Raw genomic sequence first — 21203 nt, 5'->3', positions numbered from 1 at the left:
GGTTTTTTGCTGATGAGGCCTTAACCCCTTTGGGTCCCTGAGAAATAGTTTCAGGGCCAGCAACAGGACGTTTATACAGAAATTTGTGTGAGTCAGGGACTCTGTAATGTCTATCAGGTTTAACTGGGGCTGGAGGTAAGGAGTCAGGATTTAAGCTGGATTCAGTATACACGTCATCCACAATATCTAACACTGGTGGAATAGCAAGGGGTCTGTGTTGAGGTAATAAAAGAAAGTCTCTGAGCCTTTTCTTGGATTCTGAGTAATCTTGGCCCTCCCAATGGAAATGCTCCCTCATGGTATGTAAGGTTTCCCCAAAGGAGTAGTCCTCAGGCAGAGAGGCTGATGGAATTGATTCCTCAGCATCAGAATCCTCATAAGGGGGTAAAGAATATCCTAGGTCTGAGGATGAATCTGAGGAAATGGACACCTGGTCGGATGATTCATAGTCTGCATCCTGTCTGGGCCTTTTATCAGGTGGTGGTGGGGGGCCCTGATCAGGGTGATAAGGTCTTCGGCCATTTTGAGCATTTGTTTCTTGGGCATGGAGGCCTGTCCTGGAGAATGCTGAATTTGTTTCTTTGTTTTTAAGGGAGGCTTAGATTTAGCAGAGGGTTTAATGCTTACTTGAGTAGGCCTGAAAACACATTCTGAAGCTGTGGATTGCTCAGCTACTTCGGTTCCCTCTGAAGGGTTAGTGTCGGTAGGCTGAGAAACGTGTGCGTCCAAAGGCCCAGCCAGCTCCACGTGGGAGTCAGAGGCGGCCTGTGGTTCTGCAGAAGTGGTCGTCAGGGGCTGCGAAGGCACCTCGCTGAAAACCGGAGAACCGACGACCGGCCTAGAAGAGGTCTCGTCGTCGGTTTTGGGCCTCGGATGCCTGTCCTTGTCTTTGCGCTTTTTATGTATTCCGGTCATTGGAAGTTCCGACAGCATGGTGTAACTGAATTTTCTGCCAAAATAATGTCGGGCAAAATCAAACCGATGTTTAATAGTGCACTTGTTAAACCTAGCACAAAACCGACAACCAGTGACGTTGTGGTCTGGGCCTAGGCATGGGATACAATAGGAATGGAAATCCTTATGAGGTATTTGCTTCCCACAAGAAATACAGTTATTAACTTTTACTGACATCGGTCTGAGGCAAGAAAAAGTTTCCCCAATGGGGTACTTAGCTTTGTAGAAGACTTTGGTTCTGGATTCGGAATGAAAATCTCAGCAGTCGGCCGACTGGCACTTGCGAACTGCTTTTGCTTCGGGCACCGCACGGCAAGAAAGACTGAAGAAAATGGCATTGGCTGCATCTTATATACCCCTGTTGCACTGACATCAGGGAGGAGGCGACAGCAACCGACGCCGGACCAAGTCTTTGGAACTCAGGCCGACTGGGGAACCGCCTGACGGCAAAATAACCCAAGTGTAATGACTGCAGCAGTATAACACGATGATCATTAGCTCTTTGCAGCACATTTGGTGGACTTTGTTTTAGTTTTTACAAACATATTACTAGCAGGGGTACTTTGCTTGATGAACAACTGCGTGACTGAGCAAGTAATTTAACCAAACAATGTTTCCAGGGCAAGAAAAATTGGTCATTGTGGACAAGTGTTATATACTGCTTAACATATAAAAATACAAATAAATAAAAGTAAACATAGAAATAATTAACCTTTGGTGTCATTTACTGGCCTTCCCATGTACAGAATCTGTTCTCAAAAGTGTCACATTTTCAAGTCCTTATATTTCTGTCAAAAAGCGTCTTAGTTATCCAAGCAAGCTTCATGTTAACATGCTAGATGCAGCCAAGATACCTTTGATCCAAGAAATATAGGAAAGATTCTGGTGAAGGCCTCAGAAATCAGGTATTGAGTAGTAATAAGGTTGTCATTAAAGCCAGATCTCTACTTTCAACCCTGCAGTTAGGGTAATCACTCTTTCAAGAAGGGGCAAAGCATATTTTCTAGGCATTTTATAAATACCCTGGCATGAATAATTTAGTAAATGAAATGTTCATTTTTCTTCTTTCCCAGTTAACTGAAATACCACAGGAATGTAGTGGAAATGTAAAATTTTACCTGTGTTTGCCAGTGTTAAACACTCATTAATTTACCTAAGCCACTCTAGGAACACTTCATCCTTGTACCACTGTGCTAACATATGCAAACCATGCCCAGGTGGACCACATATGTCCTACTAAGACAACATAGCTTCACTTGTTCGTGTTGTGTTCTACCATTATTCAGTCCATTTTTGCATCTCTTTCCTCCTGTCCCTCTCCCTTTCCTTCCTCATAGATGTATTACCAATGAAGACGAAGGACTCAGATGACTGACATGTTTCTTCTAACTCTAAATGAGAGACATAATAAAGGGTGGATGTGGCTGTGACTGTATCTTAACAGGATGACTATGCAATAATGGGGGGGGGTGCTATACCTTCAAATGCCCCTGATGTCTCAACTACAGCATTCCTTCCTTGTAGGAGAACAGTAAAGAGGGACAGAGTGGAGACATACAGGAGAACACTTGCATCCAGAAAGGAAAGTATGTTCAAACAAAATAGTCACTGTTGGGTGGAATTCATAATGTGAGTACAGATTAATCTGCAAGCGCATGACAGTCTTAAAGTAATTAAATATACAGTTAGACATACAAAGGGAAAAGTGTCTACTCTGTCATCCCAAGGTTGTCAACAGCAAACATAGCTGTAAAACTGAAGGAAAACTGTGTAATCCACTTTTGTTTTCTATCATAGCTCTCAACCTTCCATCTCCAAAATGAGGAACACTAGCCCTCATAATGTGGAACAAATAGGCAAAATGTGGAACACATACTAATGGCTTACTAACAACTTTAACTAGAAAAGTCATAGGATGGTTAACATATGCTGGGTTTACTTATAAAGAAGATCTTTTAATGGATTAATATGATTAATTTCTATATACCATGGATTTCACTTAAAAAAATTCCTAACACTGAATGTGTGACAGACTCTTTCAATGTGGAACTTTGAGGAACATGAGCTTTTTAAGACCCCAAATGAGGTATGTTCCTCGTAATGAGGTACATTTGAGAGGTATGTTTTCTATTGTTAGCAAATTTATAACCAATGTATTGGAGCTGCAAATCAGACCTCTCAACTGTCCCTACTTTTCAGTGATGTCCCTGATTTTTTTTTAATTTAGCTCCGTCCCTCCTGAAACTGGTGACTTTCATGAGAAAAGGTGATGGATTATAACTAATAAATCATGATAATAAAATGAAGTACAGACTTCTTGTAAGTCATAAAATGCATTTTAACTCACATTCTCTTACTCTGTCAATGTCTCAGGTTAAGAGCATTAAAATTTTTAAAAGCATCCCCGATTACTTCTAGACTTGTTTCTGGTTCTGCAGGTAAGCAGCTGAGAGTTTTGCTGCAAACGATACTATGGTATACCATGCAAAACTGACTACAGCTAATACAGCAAAGAAACCACAAACAGCTGTGACCACTTTAAGAAACTGGGGAACATATAATTTCAATTGCAAATGTTTTAACAGGTTTACTGTGGTGTGTGTGAACGTCATGCTGTCGAACACTGTGTTCAAAATCATGGTCTGAAAGGTTCAGTTAGTTAATCAAATCCTGGTTCTCAGATGGTCGAATTGCAAGGTGCACTTGACCATATGAGAATCGATGTACCAACACTGTGAATTGTGGTCACTCTGCAGTGACGAACAGGGAATTAGCACTTTTCCTCACTGTAGTGTGATCTCTGAGTTGTTATATTTAATATGCAGGGGGTGTGGGGGGGGGGGGGTGCCGCCCTGCAAAATACTGGATTTCATGTACTGTTGAATGTTTAGTTCAACGGTATGTTAATATGCATAGCAGAAGGTGACTGACGTCACATCAAACAATGTTTTCATGTTCGTATTTGTTTACTAGGCGAAGTTTCGAATCAGACAATTAGGTTCGAAGTTCTAAATGTTCGACCGATGTGGATTCAAAATTTCCATAGTAAACCGTTTTAACAAATAGTACAAGTGGAATGCCTTCATTAGTAAAGCACAGGAACTGCCACTTACACCGAAAATGTGCTATCTTACTCTGAGGTAATGCATTTCACGGAATTGCTGGCTTTCACACATCTGTGTATCTGGCATTTGGCATAAGTAAAGCAATGTGGAGCCTGCAGAGATGCATCGTACCCTGCATAAAAGTGCTTGTTCTATTATTTTTGCTTTATCATTTTTACAACACTGATTTAGGTGCAGATGTCTAACAGCTTTAGTAGTGTTTCTTTGTGTGTCTGAACACACACAACACACACACACACACACACACACACACACACACACACACACACACACACACACACAGGAACTTATACTTTTTGGATTCATTTCCCTGTCATGAATCTTGACAAAAGTATAGAAAAAAATATGTTATTGCTAAGACCATCTCTACTGGTATCGAGAAAAAAAATCTGTATTCTTAACACTACATTCACCACACTGGCTGAACTGTCACTTGGCCTGTAACACAGGGTCTGAGGTCTATCACTTCTTCTTTTGCTTTCAGCTTTTCCCGGTTAGGGTTCACCCCAGCGGATCACCTGTCTGCTCATGATTGGCAGTGGAGTTTTACGGTGTCGAGCTGCTAGCCCGGCGCCCAACCTTCCACAGAAGGCACACACATGCACACACTAAAGCATTTCTTTGGGATGTGGGGGGGGAACAGGAGCACCCAGAGGAAACCCATGCGACCACAGGGAGGACTTGCAGACTCCACACAGAAGGCACCCCAGCCGAGAATCGAACCAGAGAACTTCTTGCTGTGAGGCGGCAATGCTAACCGCTGCACCACCGTGGCCGCCCTGGTCTGAGGTCTATCACTATTCTGCTGAAACATCTAAGGTTATGTGAAAAACCCTCACAAAACTGTACTATGTAAATTGCAAGATTAGTGAAGCAGAAAATGTTTAAAGTGAATAAAAGAGCAACAAACAGGGTACAACCTGAGTTTCACTGCAGAGGTACAATGGATGTCCAGATAATAGAAATCTCACAGTACAAGGTGACTGCCACCAAGAAGAGCTTCTTCCAAGACAGATATTTGAGGTCAGGTATGCTACAGGCTCAAAGGTAGCTGCAGTTAACTTCTCAATCACCGAATGTCCTGGTGTCACAAGTGGCTCCACAAGAGTGCAGACAGAGAAGGCTGAAAGGTGTACCCTACAGATGAACAGGACAAACCCTTCTTCAGCGAGTCTGAGATACTGTAGTTTTCAGGAATATGGGCAAGACTGCACACCAATGTGAGAAACTAGACCATTTATTTACTTAACATTTGTTTACGGGGAAAACCATCAGTACAAGTAAGACATGTTTTGTTAGGACTCTCGTGTCTCTTTAAAGATCATGTTCAGTGGTGCAAAATGGCCTTTAATTACTGCATTAAAAAGTGTTTGCATGCATCTTTACGCATGCAAACAATTTTATATGTAGAAACCAAAGGTCATTTCCCAGCATATTACAAATAAAATGATTTAAAATATTTCTTCTGAATGCTAAAGACTAAATATACACAGCTGTGTTTACAGCATTAATATTAGTGGGTGGCAACGGGGCGGTTACATCACTTTGGGTTCCACCTGTAATTATGCTCAGTTAGTACTTGTAAATTAAGTTATGTAATTGCCAAACTGTTAAATTAACAGTTTGACAAAACAATAAGAAACATTAGTTTTTTTTGCCAAACCGTTAATTTAACAGTTTGGCAATTATATAACTTAATTCACATTTACTTACCCATGCGAACCCAGCATGATTACAGCTAGAACCGAAAGTGATCTAGCTGCCTCCTTCCTGCCCACTAATATTAATACTATAAACACAGCTGTGTATGTTTAGTATTACGAGTTCCAAAGAAAACTTTAAATTTTATCTTTTTTAAATGCTGCAAAACAAACTTTTATTTTCACAGAAAAAAGTGTTCCCATGCATAAAGATGCATGCAAACACTTTTTGGTGTGAAAACAAAAGTTTGTTTCATACATTTAAACTTAATATTTAAGAACAGGCAAAACTTCCACTGAAAATTGATGGCTGTATGAAATAAACCTAAAACCCTACAGAATCTCAGGCTGAGAGAGTTGGTGTTAGGGTTCAATGGATTCCTAGAGAGCTGACAGTAATAAGAACAGGTTATGCTCTGTCTCTCTTCTTGCATTCAGAAATATCTCTAAAATAAGTAGTTTCATTAGAAAGGCACTTTGGAGTCCTTATTTCTGAGATGGAGAAAGCATGCACTGCTGAAATCCCACTGTGAACTCATCTGCCACAGAAACTTGAAGATGGAAAGTCACATAAGTATTCAAAGAGCTCAGTCTTTGGACTGCTCCAGTGTTTTACAATGTTCAGCAAGGTCTCTAATATCCGGCATCCACTCCTAGGATGCAGACATTTTCCTTCTCAGCAGTCTGCCATATTGACATATTGGCTGGAGAGAGTCTGCTTAGAGATTCAAAGCAGACACCCAAGCAACTGCCACTTCAAGACATAAGACATGCAACACATAGTTCTCAAAGTCAGTGTGCTAAACAGTCACAGCCCTTAAGGCCAAACACAATGCCAGACACACTTGTTATAGGTGACTCCATAGTCAGACACACTGACGTCCCACTCACCAGACTGAACAAGGAAAAGATCACAGTAAGCTGCCTGTCAGGCGCTAGAATCCGCCACATAACACAAGCACTCAGGTCACTCCACAGCAAGTACAAGTATGACTCAGTCATTGTCGATGCCGGTGTGAACGACCTGAGACGTACCTCCCTGGACTACATGAAAAGAGACATAGAGGAGCTCTCAGATTATGTAGCCCAGGCCAGTATGACCCTGACCCTGAGCAGTATCCTACCCTCACCAAGAATGATGCCACAATACAGAGACAAAATGATCAGCTTTAATAATTGGCTTAATTACTGGTGTCATTCTAAGGGGATCCAATGTCTGCCTGCCTGGGATGACATGCTTGACAAGCCACGCTGCTTCGCAAGGGACGGCTTGCACCTGTCACCCCTGGGCTTCAGGATATTGGCAAAGGCTCTTGCCACCCCCATAGTGCCTTTTTTAGGCAAGGCTCAAATGATAAACCTACCACCCTAGAAAACAAAAATGGAGAAAAACGAAGGGTAATACTGCTCAATGCCAGAAGTCTAAACCTCAAGATGCACGCCCTCGAAGCTCTCCTCAGTATGGAGAACATCGATGTCTGTGCTGTGACTGAAACCTGGTTCAAGGCTCCTGAGAGCACCCCAGCACTATCAGGTTATACCTCATATCATGCGTTCCGGCCCCAAAATCCTGACTGAACCAAAAAAGGAGGGGGAGTATCCATATTCATAAAGGATACCCACACCTCCAGGTTAGTGGCAACGCACGAAGCATCGGAGACCATCCAGGTGCAATTAATCATAGGTAAAACTGCCCTACAGTTTGTAGCATGCTACAGACCACCTTCTCAAACTCAGGAAACCCACACAGCCTTCCTGAAGACACTGGAGAGTATGAATGTCTCTCCAAACACCATCATATTGGGTGACTTCAACTACCCAAACATAGACTGGGAACATTACTCAAGCCCCAACACCCTAGCCCAAAGGTTCCTGGAGTTCATAAACTCAAATGCTATGGAACAACTAGTCACCATTCCCACAAGAAGAGAAAATATACTAGACCTGATCATCACAAACATGGGGTCAAAATGCTCCACACATAAGTATATCCCTCATTGGTGAGATCAGACCATAAATTAATCTCATTGGAGATCCACATCCGCCCCACCCCAGCAAAAGGACCAGAGTGAAGAACTTCTCAAGAGCAAACTTCACACTTCTTAAGACTGGAGTGGTATCCTCCAAGGCCGCGAGCCAGTGGAAACCACAACCCACGCTGCTGAAACCCTTACAAATGCCTTCTACGAGCACCTCCAGGAATGTATGGATCAAGCAATCCCTAATAAAATCAAGACCCTTTCCACCAAAGGCAGGCCCGGTCTGGTGGACCCCAGCCATAAACAAACTCTACAACAAGAGGAGAAAGCTACTACATGACAGAGCAAAATCCCTAAAAGGGAAGGCATCTCTGATCAATACTAGCAATAACTACGATCACTCATAAAATCATCCAAGGCCAACTTTGAGAGAAAAATCGCTAATGACACAAAAGACAATCATAAGGCCTTCTTTAGCTATGTTAGAAACCTGGGTGGAAACTCCCAGATATGCTCAGAATTAGTCCAAAATGATAAAAAATCACTGAACCCACAGACATTGCCAACATACTGGCAGACAGGTTCAGTGCAAATTTCTCCCCTCCCCTCCCCCCGAAACGAGAAAAATCTATCCCACAAGAGCCTAGCCTCCCAAACATCTCAGATGCCCAGGTGAGAACTGCTCTCTCTAAAGCAAAAACACAGCATCAATGGGACGGACGGTGTCCCGGCTGTGTGCTACAGGAACTCAATGAGGAACTAAACCCACACATAAGGCTGCTGTTTAATCTTAGCCTTACTACAGGATACGTACCCAAAGAATGGCATACGGCAACTGTGGTCCCACTCCACAAAGGCGGTGCTTCTACGGACCCTGGAAATTACCGCCCCATAAGCTTGACGAGCCTTGTCTGCAAAGCTATGGAGAGGATCATAATGGAACTCATAAATAAAGACATTGGGGACCTACAGACACTGGATCCTACCCAATTTGACTTTGTCAAGGGCAGATCCTGCCTCTTGAACTTGGTCGACTTTTTCGAAACAGTCACTAAGGCCATTGATGAGGGTAAGGCAGTTCACACAGCCTACCTTGACCTAGCAAAAGCGTTCGACACAATACCCCACTCGGGCATCATAGAAAAGCTCAACAGCTTAGATGTAAACCCATATGTCACAAGATGGGTTGCAAACTGGCTCAAGGACAGAACACACAGGGTTAGAGTTGCTGGTGCCATGTCAGACTCTAAGCCGGTCACGAGTGGTGTCCCACAGGGCTCAGTCCTGGGCCCCCTCTTGTTCGGCATTTATTTTCCTGAAGTGCAGGCAAACATAGGGGGATTGTGGCTGACAAAATTTGCAGATGACTGCAAACTGGGCACCATAACTGACACTCCATCAGACACAGACATCCTCCAGAGAGGTCTCATAGAAATGGATAACTGGTGCCAGAGCCATGGCCTTAAGCTAAATGCCAAAAAATGTATAGTCATACCCTTTGGGAAAAACAAGGTAACCCCTAATTACCACATAGGTGGTAATCCATTAAACACGGAAGAAGTTATCAGGGACCTGGGGACCCAAGTTGACAGTAACCTCTCTTTTGACGCTCACATTGCCAAAGTGGTTAAGAAGACCTTCTACATTGCCCACCTGATCATGAAGGGATTCACATCCAGATCAGGAGAGGTCATTGTACCCCTGTACTCTTCACTTATCAGACCAATGATTGAGTACAACGCCCCATTTGGAATGTACCTTACCCGACACCTGCAGCAGTTGGAAAGACCCCAAAGTTCCTCACCAAAAGGATAAAGGGGCTCAAACATATGTCATACGATGCCCGACTGAAGAAACTCCAGCTCTATTCAGTCGCATACCGTCTGCTCAGAGGTGATCTGTGCCTGACATACAAGGCCATGTCCAACCCGGAATTAATGGACATGCTCCACCTCAAAAATCCAAATCCACCAGAGCCACGAGAGCAAGAGACTTAAACCTCAACACGGATATAAATAGGACATGCTGGAGGGACAAATTCATCACCCAGAGACTCCCTACACTATGGAACAGAATCCCAGTCCATGTGAGGCAGAGCCCCTCACTGACTCTGTTCAAGAGAAATCTTGACGAGTGGATGGGAGATCGTAGGTTTATCCCGGGAATCATCTCTGTGTCACTGCTGGACAGAAGCACAGCAAACTAATGGGTATAGTATTCTCATCCTAAGGGGTGGTGAAAGCCACACACACTCTGGCAAGGCTTATAAATGCCCTAGGGCAGATAGCCTAGTATGAACCTATGAACCTATAATGTTGGTGTTAATTCCCATTTCATTGCAGTTCACCTACACAGGGGGTAGCAGTGTGTGCCCTATTGTTATCACAGTTTTTCTGTCTGTCACTATTTACAAAATTCCTGGCTAAAATTATGACTTGAATTCTAAGGGGGGACACTTAATCCAGTACAAAAGTGTAGCTAGAGTGGTCTGAAGGGGCAAGAGGTATGAGTGGCAGATGCTGATTGGTCAGTAGTACAGTACCTACATTTAGATCCATACTGACACGTCTGAATGGCAGTACAGAAAGGAATTTTGATACTGCTTTTGTTGTCAAACAGGACTAAAGCACTTGCTTCAGGAATTATAAAAGAAGAAGGAATCTTTTCTGACTCTCAGCTTGGAGTTAGAGGTACCAGTTCTCGTAGCAGCACTGGCTCTTAAATGAGCCAGCTACTACTCTGGGTAGGCATCGGCTGCTTGGGCTTCTCTTCCTTGACCATTTGCATTTAATTCAGTGCTGTTGACAGTATGATTTTACAACTTCCCCCCAAACTCATAGCTTCAAGTTCTCTTCAAGTCATAGGTAACTGCTAGGCTAACTACCCTTGCAGGCCATTTTAAGTCTAGCCAGTTACCCTTATTGTGCTCAAATTAACTTATCCCATTTTGTTACAAAATGGCCTTATACATCCCATGGTCGATAATTATATATTACTTCTAATGAGAATAACTGGGATCATACCATAGATAATTCAAGGGAACCCACACATGGGATAAGTAATTTTGGGGCTGCCTCTGTCCATTAAAATTACAGGGTGCAGTCCTGGGGTAAATATTCTGTACCCCATCCACAGATGAAAGTTGCACTTGAACATGGACAGGGAAGAACTTTGTTTTATGTGGATGGGGAGTTTGTTTCAGAGCAGCGGCATCATCTGTGAAGCATACCTGCCCCTCCAAAAGAACAGTTGTGTACACTTACCATAAATCTAGATGTTCAAGTGTAATCACTGTTGCAGTCATCACATTTGGGTTATCCCTGCAAGGGTAGCCCTTGGCCGGCCCGGATACCAGAGACTTAGTAATTCTGCGTCAGTTGCTGTCGCATGAGGACTGACATCAGGTCGTCAGTGGTACAAAGTAAGGCAGCCGACACCATTAGATCAGTTTTTCTTGCCCTAACATGTCAGGAGCCCCCAAAGGAGGCCATGTTCTGGTGGAAGAACCCCATCAGTGGAAACTAAATACCAAAATGTCCCTTGTAAGGAAAGAAGAACAACAAGGAGGAAAGGTAACCAAAGGAGATAGAGAAAAAAAGAGGGATGGAGGGTGGGAAATCAGGACTGCAACAGTGAATACACTTGAACATCTACATTTATGGTAAGTGTACACAACTGTACCATGTTCTTCGTGTTTCACTGTTGCAATCATCACATTTGGGTAGATTCCCAAAGCTGAGGAAATGGGTGGAGGCAGTCAAGGAAGCTACGGGCTGGCTAGGATGCCCTGCAAGACTGCAAAGGCGAAGTCTGCCCTGGATTTGGAGAAGAGAGGCAGGTGGTAATGGTTGGTGAATGTGTGAACAGATGTCCAGGTGGCAGCCTCCAGGATGTTCCTGGTGGGGACTCCTCAGAGGAAAGCTGCAGAAGTGGAGGCTGCTCTGGTGGAGTGTGTCCTGACTCCCTTGGGGGAGGCTTACCATGCTGTTTGTAGCAGAAATGGATGCAGTGTGCTATCCATTTGGAAATGGTTTGCTTGGAGATGGCTTTGCCTTCTACCCCTGTTGCAAAGCTAACCAGCAATTGATCAGACTTTCTGAAGGATTTAGTCCTGTCCAGAAAATATATGAGCTGTCTGCGCTGTCTGTGCACATCTAGAGAGTGAAGAATCCTTTCCCCCTTATTCTAGGTATTAGGAAAGAAGGTGGGAAAATTAATGGACTGGTTGAGAGCCACACTGGACACCACCTTGGGCATGAAGGATGGGTTAGTTCTGAGGGATACCTGGTCTGCATGGAAGATGATGAAGGGTTTCAGACCCATGAGTGCTTGCAGTTCAGAGACTCTTCTGGCTGAAGTGATGGCCAGAAGGAAGGCTGTCTTCCAGGAGAGAAATTTTAGCTCAGCAGAAGAAGCTGGTTTGAAAGGAGGCAGGGTGAGCTTTTCCAAGACAAAGTAAAGGTCCCAAGCCGGTGTTGGTGCCCTTCTGGGGGGCCTCAAGTTGCTAACCCCTCTGAGGAACTGTTTGATCAAAGGATGTGAGAAAAGTGGCTGCTCAGTGGGAAAGTGAGCGGAAATAGCAGAGGCATGAATTTTTTTATAGAGGAGAAAGAGAGACCACTGTGAAGTAGGTCAGCTAAGTAATCCAGGATGATAGGGATGGAGGGCTGTGCCGTGTTGGCCCCCTTCGCCTGGATCCAGGTGCAGAACCTTTTCCATTTATCTGCATAAGACTTTCTGGAGCTAGGGCATCTGGCCTCACGGATAACATTCAGAACCTGTTTATGGAGGATGGCAGATTGGTTTGGGGTTAGGGAATAAGTCAAGCTGCCAAACTGAGTGTCTGCAACTGGGGATGCAAGATTTCCCCTTCCCTCTAGGTAAGTAGGTTTGGAATCAGAGGAAGATGCTATGGAGTCAGTGGGGATAGGCTGCACAGCAAGGGGTACCAGTGCTGTCTGGGCCAGTCTGGAGCTATAAGAATGGTCCTTGGTTTTTCCTCCCTTATTTTGAGCAGTACCCTGGGGATGAGAGGAAGGGGAGGAAAGGCATAGACCGATAGACTGACACAGGGGAAGGACAGGGCATCCACTTTCCAAGCCATGCAGTGATGCTTCCTGGTGCAGAATTTGCTGAGCTGATGGTTGGTGTGGGAGGCAAAGAGGTTGACCTTCGGGTTTCCCCATTTCTGAGTTATTAGGGTGAAGGTACTTCTGTTGAGCTGTCAATCGTGTGGATCCAGAAGGTTTCTGCTTAAGTGGTCTGCCAGGGAGTTGAAAGAGCCTGGTAGGTATTGTGCTAACAGGTGTAGTTGCAGGGAAGAGGCTGTGAGCCAAAGGGTCATGACCAGCCTGCATAGAGGGTAGGAGTGAGTCCCTCCCTGCTTGTTGATATATCACATCACAGTGGTGTTGTCTGTTTTGATCAGGAGAACCCCTGGAGAGAGAAGAGGTTTGAGAGCTAACAAGCCATGCTGCACAGCCATAATCTCTTTTAGAGTGATGTGCAGGGGGATTTACTTTTAGCTCCATTGACCCTGTATGCACCTGCCATCCAGATATGCACCCCACGCATAGTCTGATATATCTGTGATTAGGGTCTAGGCGGCAGGGTGTGGGGAGAAATGCAGTCCCTTGTTGTGGGAGCATGCTGTTGCCCACCAAATAAATTCTTTTCTGAGGCAAGGAATTATAGGTAGAAGAGTTTCCAGATCTTCAGAGTGCTGACACCAAAGGCTCTTTAGGTACCATTGACGTTTCCTAATATGCAGTCTGGCATACGGAATGAGGAGTATGCAAGATGCCATGAACCCCAGAGCTTGCAGGATGTTCCTTGCAGAAAGCTGGGGCTCAGTGGCCAGATGAGAGAAACAGGCTGACAGGAAAATTGTTTCTCTGGTGTAAGGTATGCTATCTGGGATGCTGTGTCCAGACTTGCTCCCAGGAAGATTATCCTTTGGGTGGGCACCTGTTTTGACTTCTTTTCACTGATTGTGTACCCTAGGGAAGTTAGTAGTTTTTTTTTTTTTTTACAAAGGCCGGGTGCTTGAGCAGCTTTTTCTGTCTGTCTGTCTGAATAAGGCAGTCGTCTAAGTAGGGGTAAATTTGAATATTTCTTTGTCTGCAAAAGGCAATGGCTGGAGCCAGGCATTTTGTGAAAACTCTGGGAGCAGTAGATAATCCAAAGGGAAGCGCAGAGAACTGAAAGTGTTGAGATCCTACCCTGAAGCAGAGATATTTTCTGCTTGATTCCCTGATAGGAATGTGGAGGTAGGCCTCTTTTAGATCCAGGGTGGCTAGCCAGGCATTCCTGGAGAGCATGGGTAGCAGCTGCTGGAGGGTGAGCATTTTGAATTTTGGGATCACCAGGAAGGTGTTTAGAATGGATAGATCATGGATGGGGTGCCAGGTGCCCTCTTTTTTGGGCACCAGAAAAAATCTGGAGTAGAAGCCATGGCCTATCTATTCTGCAGGAACGTGCTCCACTGCCCTCAGAGAGCGCAGGGAATGGATTTGCTTTTGAGCCTCTGCCCACTGATTTGGAGGTAGATCTGGGAACCCTTTTGGGGTTGGAAGGGTGTGGAAGGAGAATTTGTATCCCTGAAATACAATGTTCAGAACTCATTGGACCTTGGTAATGGTGGCCCAGGTGCTTGAGTGAAAGGAGAGTTTTCCTCCTAGGGGCAAGAGAAGGTGGGCAGAGGGGAGGTTGGGAGGAGGCGGGTCAATGTGAGTTTTTACCATAAAGGGGTGGCTTAGAACTCCCTGGTTTTGAAGTGGAAGTAGTCACTGCTTAGACCTCTGCATTCCCTGAGGCTGCTGTCTGTGGGGGGGGGGGGGTTCCTTCCATGGGGCCTAGGCTGGGCCTGTTTACTCGGAGCATGAAAGGACCAGTGCTTGGAGGGACAATGCCTGCTGAAACTAGGGGGCTGGACCTGTAAGAAATCTTAAATTGTCTGCATAGATTTTCCTTTTTCTTCCATCTTTTTAAGACCTCTTCTGCCTTAGTGCCAATTGTGCAAGGGGGCATCCAACAATTTAGATTTGACATGGTCTGGCAGAGGTTGTTCCTTAAGCCATGCATGTCTTCTAATGACAGATCCAGTGACTGCTGCCCTGCAAGAAGCTTCTAGGGCATCAAAACCACAGTGCAAAGTGTGTTTAGCTACTTGACTTGCAGAATGCATTAAGTCTTGTAAATCTTTAGGTTCTGCCCAAGCAGGAAAGATAGACATTTTTTTGTTTAAGGAGTTCCAAAGTATGTTGCTGAAATTTAAGCATATGGAACTGACAATTTAGTGCCCCAATAACAAGAGTGGTGGAGGTGTATACTTTTTTACCCCATCTGTCCAATGCTTGGTAATCCCAGTCTGAGGGGGTGGGATTCTTAGCGGAGGTTGCTTTAATCCCTTTAGGTCCTTGAGAAATGACCTCAGGGTCAGCTGTAGGATTTTTAAAAATATATTTATGTGAGTCAGGGACTCTGTAGTACCTGTCTGGTTTTCTGGGAGCAGGAGGGAGGGCATCAGGAGTCAAGCTGGATTCAAGGAAAACATCATCCACCACATCCAGGACTGGGGGGATAGCCAAGGGTCTGTGTTGCAGAAGGTCTAGGAATTCCCTGAGTCTCTTTTTAGACTGAGGGTAGTCCTGACTCTCCCATTGGAAATGCTCCCTTTAAAGTATGCAGGGTTTCCCCAAAGGAAAAATCCTCTGGGGAGAGGCTGAAGGAATGGAGTCCTCTGCATCAGAATCCTCATTAGTGGAGAGGGGTTGCATGTTTTCATAGTCAGATGCATCAGATTCAGCTGACTCTTGTTCAGACAAAACTACTGGGGACAGATCTCTTTTCCTTTTTGAGGGGGTAACTTGGTTTCTCCTGATCAGCATGATATGGTCTTCTGCCATTTTAAGCATTTGAGACTGAGGCAATACAGTAGGTGCCTGAGAGTGGGTAGTCGGTTTCTTGGGTGTGGTTTGAACCCTGGCCCTAAGGAACTCAGTTATTTTCGAAAGAATGGAAGTTGCGAAAGAAGACGCCGGTTTGTGTCGAGATTCGGTGGTGTGAACGACTTCCTCAGAAGCTGGTGGCTGCTCAGCGGCTCCAGACCCATCCAAGGTAAAGACGACTGACTGCAGGATCCTTCGACAAAGAAGAGTTTTGTGGCATACTGGACTCTGAAAGGGTCTCAGTAGCAGCCTGCGAATCAACTGAATCGGGCATCAGGGACTGCAAAAGCACCTCACTGAGTACCGGAGGACTGACGACTAGCTTAACAGAAGCATCATCGGTAGGTTTGGACCTTTGCAGTCTGTCCCTGTCTTTATCTTTACATTTTTTCAGAAAATCTGTTGTCGGATGGCTTACCGAAGCCATATTGGAATTTGAGGACTGTAAATGAAAATATCTGGCTACAATAAGGGCCCGACAATGGATAGTTCTGGCGTTAAACAAAGCACAGAAGCAACAACGGGGGACGTCGTGGTCTGGGCCTAGACAAGTGACACAATAAGAGTGGAGGTCTCCGTGTGGCATTTGCTTTTCACAGGCGAGACAATTATTAACTTTGTCTGACTTTGATTAGTGCAAGAAAAAAAGGATCCCCAACGGGGTACTTAGCTTTAGAAGACTTCAACTTCAATTCGGAAATGAAAACTCAGGTAGCGGCCGACCGGCACTCATGCAAACTGCTTCTGCTTCGGGCTCCATGGCAAGAAAGACTGAAATAATGGCATTGGCTGCCTTACTTTATACCACTGACGACCTGACGTCAGTCCTCATGTGACAGCAACAGACGCATAATTACTAAGTCTCTGGTATTTGGGCCGGCCAAGGGCTACCCTGGCAGGAATAACCCAAATGCGATGACTGCAACAGTGAAACATGAAGAACATCCATTATTTTCCCTTTAAACATGCAAAGTGTATAATTTTTTCACTGTTGTGTTTGTTTGCCTATCCTTCAGGATATACTTACTCAGCATGAAGGCTGAACTGTGGAGCACAAGTGCTGGCTGCATCTTAGTCTGGTGTACGGTATTAAGACATGTGCCAAAAGTAGTTACACATACCCCCCCCCCCCAAAAAAAAAATAAGGGTCAGAGAACATTTTTAACCATGCTAGGATGAAGAAATCAAAAGAGGAAATCCCATCAGATGCTCACTGCAAAAGGTCTCAGAAGTTGCATTCACATTGATTGATCAACAACTGTCACATAGAGTGACGATTAATAAAAAAAAAGCCCAAAACAACTTTCATTAAACCTTTTTGTAAGGGGAAACCACCTACACCCGCCCCCCAAACTTATATATATATATATATATATATATATATATATATATATATATATATACTCTGATGTCACACAATAGTAGAGAAAGAATATCTACTGCTGGTGACAGCTGTCTCGTATCTACTGCTTGTGACAGCTGTCTTGCCCAAATCTCTTTGATCACTCAGCATGCCCTAAAAGAGCTCTTGATTGAATGACATTTCCTCTAAAGTCACACCTTGTAATTCAATAATCTACAGCATGTGCACTATGCATTTACTTGATAAATATATAAAACAGATAATCAAGATAATACGTAATAACATTGCACTATACTGTCACTGTAGGTATATATAGATACCTCATAATACATGATACGGTTACTTTTCATGTGCTGAATGCAATGCACTCTGATTGCAATATCATGTTTTATTACGGTTTGCTATCATTAGTGCGAATGGCAAAACATTTGCCGTTCGCAATAACTAAAATAAACACCGAAACACAACTCTCCACTCCTACACAATGTCGACCCAAATGATCGACACATTTGAGTCGACATTGTCTCCGAAAAAATCACGTGATAGCCGTACAGCAGCTGATGTAAATCAAACTCCTATACGACAAATCATGTATTTGCAGGGGGAGCAAGCTCCCCTGTGTCCCCCACACCCCCTGCTACTAACTTATTCCAACTCCGAGATCATACTACAGTGGGGATATGGATGAATTTCCACCCCCCACTGTACCGCGATCTCCGTACATATAGTCGAACACACTTATGCAAAAGTACTACTGCATTCACATAAGTGTCTTCGATGATCCCATACACTTTTCATTTTGTGCACGACATTCTGATTTTCGGCAGCACACGTGATGACAGAATGTCGTTCGTACAAATGATGGTAAACCTTTTATTACGCTTTGCACAAGTGCAGTATATTCATGTCACATAGAGTAGTTTTATTGCTCCCTTCACATCACTGTTGTAAATAATGGGAATTTCTTTATCATTTTACTAACTGAAATGGGCATAAAGTTCATAGTCTTCAAGTTTCAATGAACAAAGAAAGAAACCTTCACTGGCTGCAAGTTAATGAGCAATGGACACTGACATGGGTAATTAAACCAAAACATTATGGATAATTGAACAAACTAGTCACCAAGACAGTAATACAGGTATTATGTAATCACATAGCAGTTGGTTAAAATTAAAATTAGATTGATTTTACTCATTCTTCAGGTGTACTAAGTTTTCATCAGTATCTGGATTTTCCAACTTACATTTGTTGTCTTCTTATAATAATCAATATTATGTACATCTCTCGCCAGCCCAAAATCTGCAATTTTCATCACATTATTTTCTGTTACCAGAACATTTCTAGCTGCCAAGTCTCGATGAATACACTAAAAACAATATGAAAAAGAAGATACTATAACTAAAAGAAAAATGCAGAGACGTATTCAGTGCTTATAAGAAGGGATATCAAATGGAAACATAAAATGAAATGTGTACATGACATCTATATATATCTCCACTATCCTGTTACTTTTAGGGCTATTATAGGACATAGGATTTTATTCATTTAATGGAAATATGAACTTATGAAATGTGCTGGAATACATGAAGATGTCTTATTTTACCTGCATCCCTTCTACAGCTCTTTTATTGTATATCTTTAATAATTAACAATGTAATTGCAAGCTCTTGCTTAATAATTATAAGCTAGTTCATCACTCATCCATATCTGTAGCGTTGTGTTTATTCAGTACACGTATACTACCTACTCTCTGTGTCTTCATTTTGATTCCTCTCTCTCAAGAAACCACACACAAGGGAAACCAGCTTGGCACAGTGTGCTTCTGGTACTTCTACCAAGTTCCAAACTTCAAAATATAAAGAAAAACAGATGCAGGTAACAATTCAGTGCATCCAAACACATACAAACTATATTTAAGCTAGCAAATGCTGACTATATAAGGGTTCTTCAGCCAGCAGTTTTACCAACGTTCAACTCTGTGCTCGATACAAATCTATGGAAATATTTTGCAGGTTTAATGCATGGAAAATAAATTAGTGTGAAGGAAATTCATAAACCCTGTCCTCCCATCATGTATACAAATATTTCCCTTTCACCATAATGCATAAATAGTAGCTTTTCCCAGACTGTTTTAATCCAAATGTCCATCATCAGTATTTGGGCAATAAAATATTTTTCTCTCAATAATGTTTGCATAAAGACCAACAAGAATAAAGATGATAATAAACATTTGAAATCTGCCTGGAGATGGAATAAAAGATTCTGGCAACCTTTTTTTCTTAGTAGCTGTAGTACTATTTTACTGTAACACAAGAAATGCATTAACTGTATCGCAATTACATGTGCAATAAAAATTGATGGAAACTGGCAAAAAAACACAGGACTATCCCACATAGCTTTTAAAGAGAAAACACAGCCTGTCAACACAGTGCAATGCTAGACACACACACACACACACACACACACACACACACACACACACACACACACACACACACACACACACCTGAGAAATCTGCAGTTTGGAATTTGCACAGATAACCAGAGGATTAGCAAGAGATGAAAATATTGAAATCCAGATAACTCCCATCCTTCTGTGAGACTTATTTACTGCTTTGGCTGATACAGGCCAAGTGTTGGAACATAGACTGCAACAAAGATGAGGGAATGAGCCCACTAGTACCTGTTGTATGAGTGTTTACCCCAGGCAATGATGTCATTGCATGTCTAGTGCCTCAAAAAAGGATTGAAGTGACACAATAGAGTTGAGAACAGTAGACTAATCCCTTAGGAAGATGGGTCTTGCCTGAAGCAACAGGAGGCCAGCTCTAAACTGAACAGGCCATATGCAGCTCTTGTCAAGAAGAAATGGAAATCGGTACAAAGGCATTGAAACCATTTCTGCAAGAAAGGAATGCAGGTTGCTTCTCACTGGCAAAGGGTCCGACAAAGTAAACAATAAAGAGCTTTTAAAAAATGCAACGGATCAATAAGGACTAAGCATAACAGCATCAGATAGGAACAGAGTGGAAAAGTAATTAATGTCATTGCATAACAATTTTTGGGCCAGGGGTTCAATCATGACCTCCAGACACTGCCTTTGTGATGTCTGTATATTTTTCTGTGTCCGCGGTTTCTTCCCACATCACTAAGTCATGCTACTGAGACTAACTAGACAGTTAAAACTATCGATGCATACAGCCATCATCTTTTTTGTTGCAGTCTTGGTTATGTTTGAAAATGGTCATAAAATTTGGTGAACTAATGCAGATGGCAAACTATTAAATAAATGAGAAAAAAAGTTTATGCAACACAGTTATGTAAATGCAGTAATACAAAACACACCTTTTGTGATGCTAAATACTCCATGCCTCTTGCTACTTGATATGTACAGGATATTAAGTCTTTGAATGTCATCTGTTCTTCTGGTACCCTATTAATATCAAAGGAATACTCCATCCCAGGGGGGCGCCGTGCACGCAGGTACTCCCGTAAATTTCCTTTAGCAGCATATTCAACTAATACATACAATGGACCTAAGAGGAAACAGAAAATAAAGGTGTTATGATGGACCAGAACAAAGAATATAGATTTGTCATACAGAAAATGTATAAAAATAAATGGCTAATATTGCAAGTACTTGAAAATTTCTGGACTTTAAAAGTGCTGTTGCAGTCACAGACACTGAGGGCACACTGTACAGTTCATAAATTCTGACACATATTGAACTGTTAAAATAGAAAAAAACTAAAATAGAAAAAAAAAAAAAGAAAAAAAGCACTTCCTGGTATTTTATTTTATTTTATTTAACTGAAACTTGTACCTTGAATGTTTGCATCTGAAGAAGTTTGATTTTATTAAACGAAAAGCGCTTTATGCACTTTAAAACTACAGGTTGCTTTCTGAAGCCATTTTTTTCTATTATAGTAGCACATATTGAACTGTTACTTTCCCATCTTCTGAACAGTATGTTTAATACCAGAGGTGGCTATACTATAAAATCAATGAATACTCTGGACTTCACAGCAACGAAAGAGGAAGGCTAAGAACTTAATGTCTTGACTTGTAAATCCATTTTTACTTTCTGAAGTTAAACCGACCCGAAAAGGTCTCACAGGTTAAAGGCTTGTCCT

The 21203-nt window shown here is 42.9% G+C and overlaps 1 protein-coding gene across 9 annotated transcripts in view; it reads right to left on the bottom strand.

Moving 5' to 3' along the window:
• The window catches only part of FGFR2 (fibroblast growth factor receptor 2), a 490361-nt gene that overhangs the window by 81529 nt on the left and 387629 nt on the right, over window positions 1-21203 (bottom strand). For all 9 annotated transcript variants that reach the window (XM_044056062.1, XM_044056068.1, XM_044056067.1 and 6 more), the window contains 2 exons: window positions 20416-20606; window positions 18314-18436 (listed from right to left, as the gene is read on the bottom strand). In XM_044056062.1, the coding sequence (XP_043911997.1) occupies window positions 18314-18436; window positions 20416-20606 (314 nt within the window). The remainder of the gene's footprint in view (window positions 1-18313; window positions 18437-20415; window positions 20607-21203) is intronic.

The sequence above is a fragment of the Protopterus annectens genome, chromosome 14.part0 (genome assembly GCF_019279795.1).
Source record: "Protopterus annectens isolate FY-2018-M chromosome 14.part0, PAN1.0, whole genome shotgun sequence".
Lineage (NCBI taxonomy): Eukaryota > Metazoa > Chordata > Ceratodontiformes > Protopteridae > Protopterus > Protopterus annectens.
Note: the sequence above shows the minus strand (reverse complement) of the source record. Positions and strands in the feature narration are given on the sequence as shown.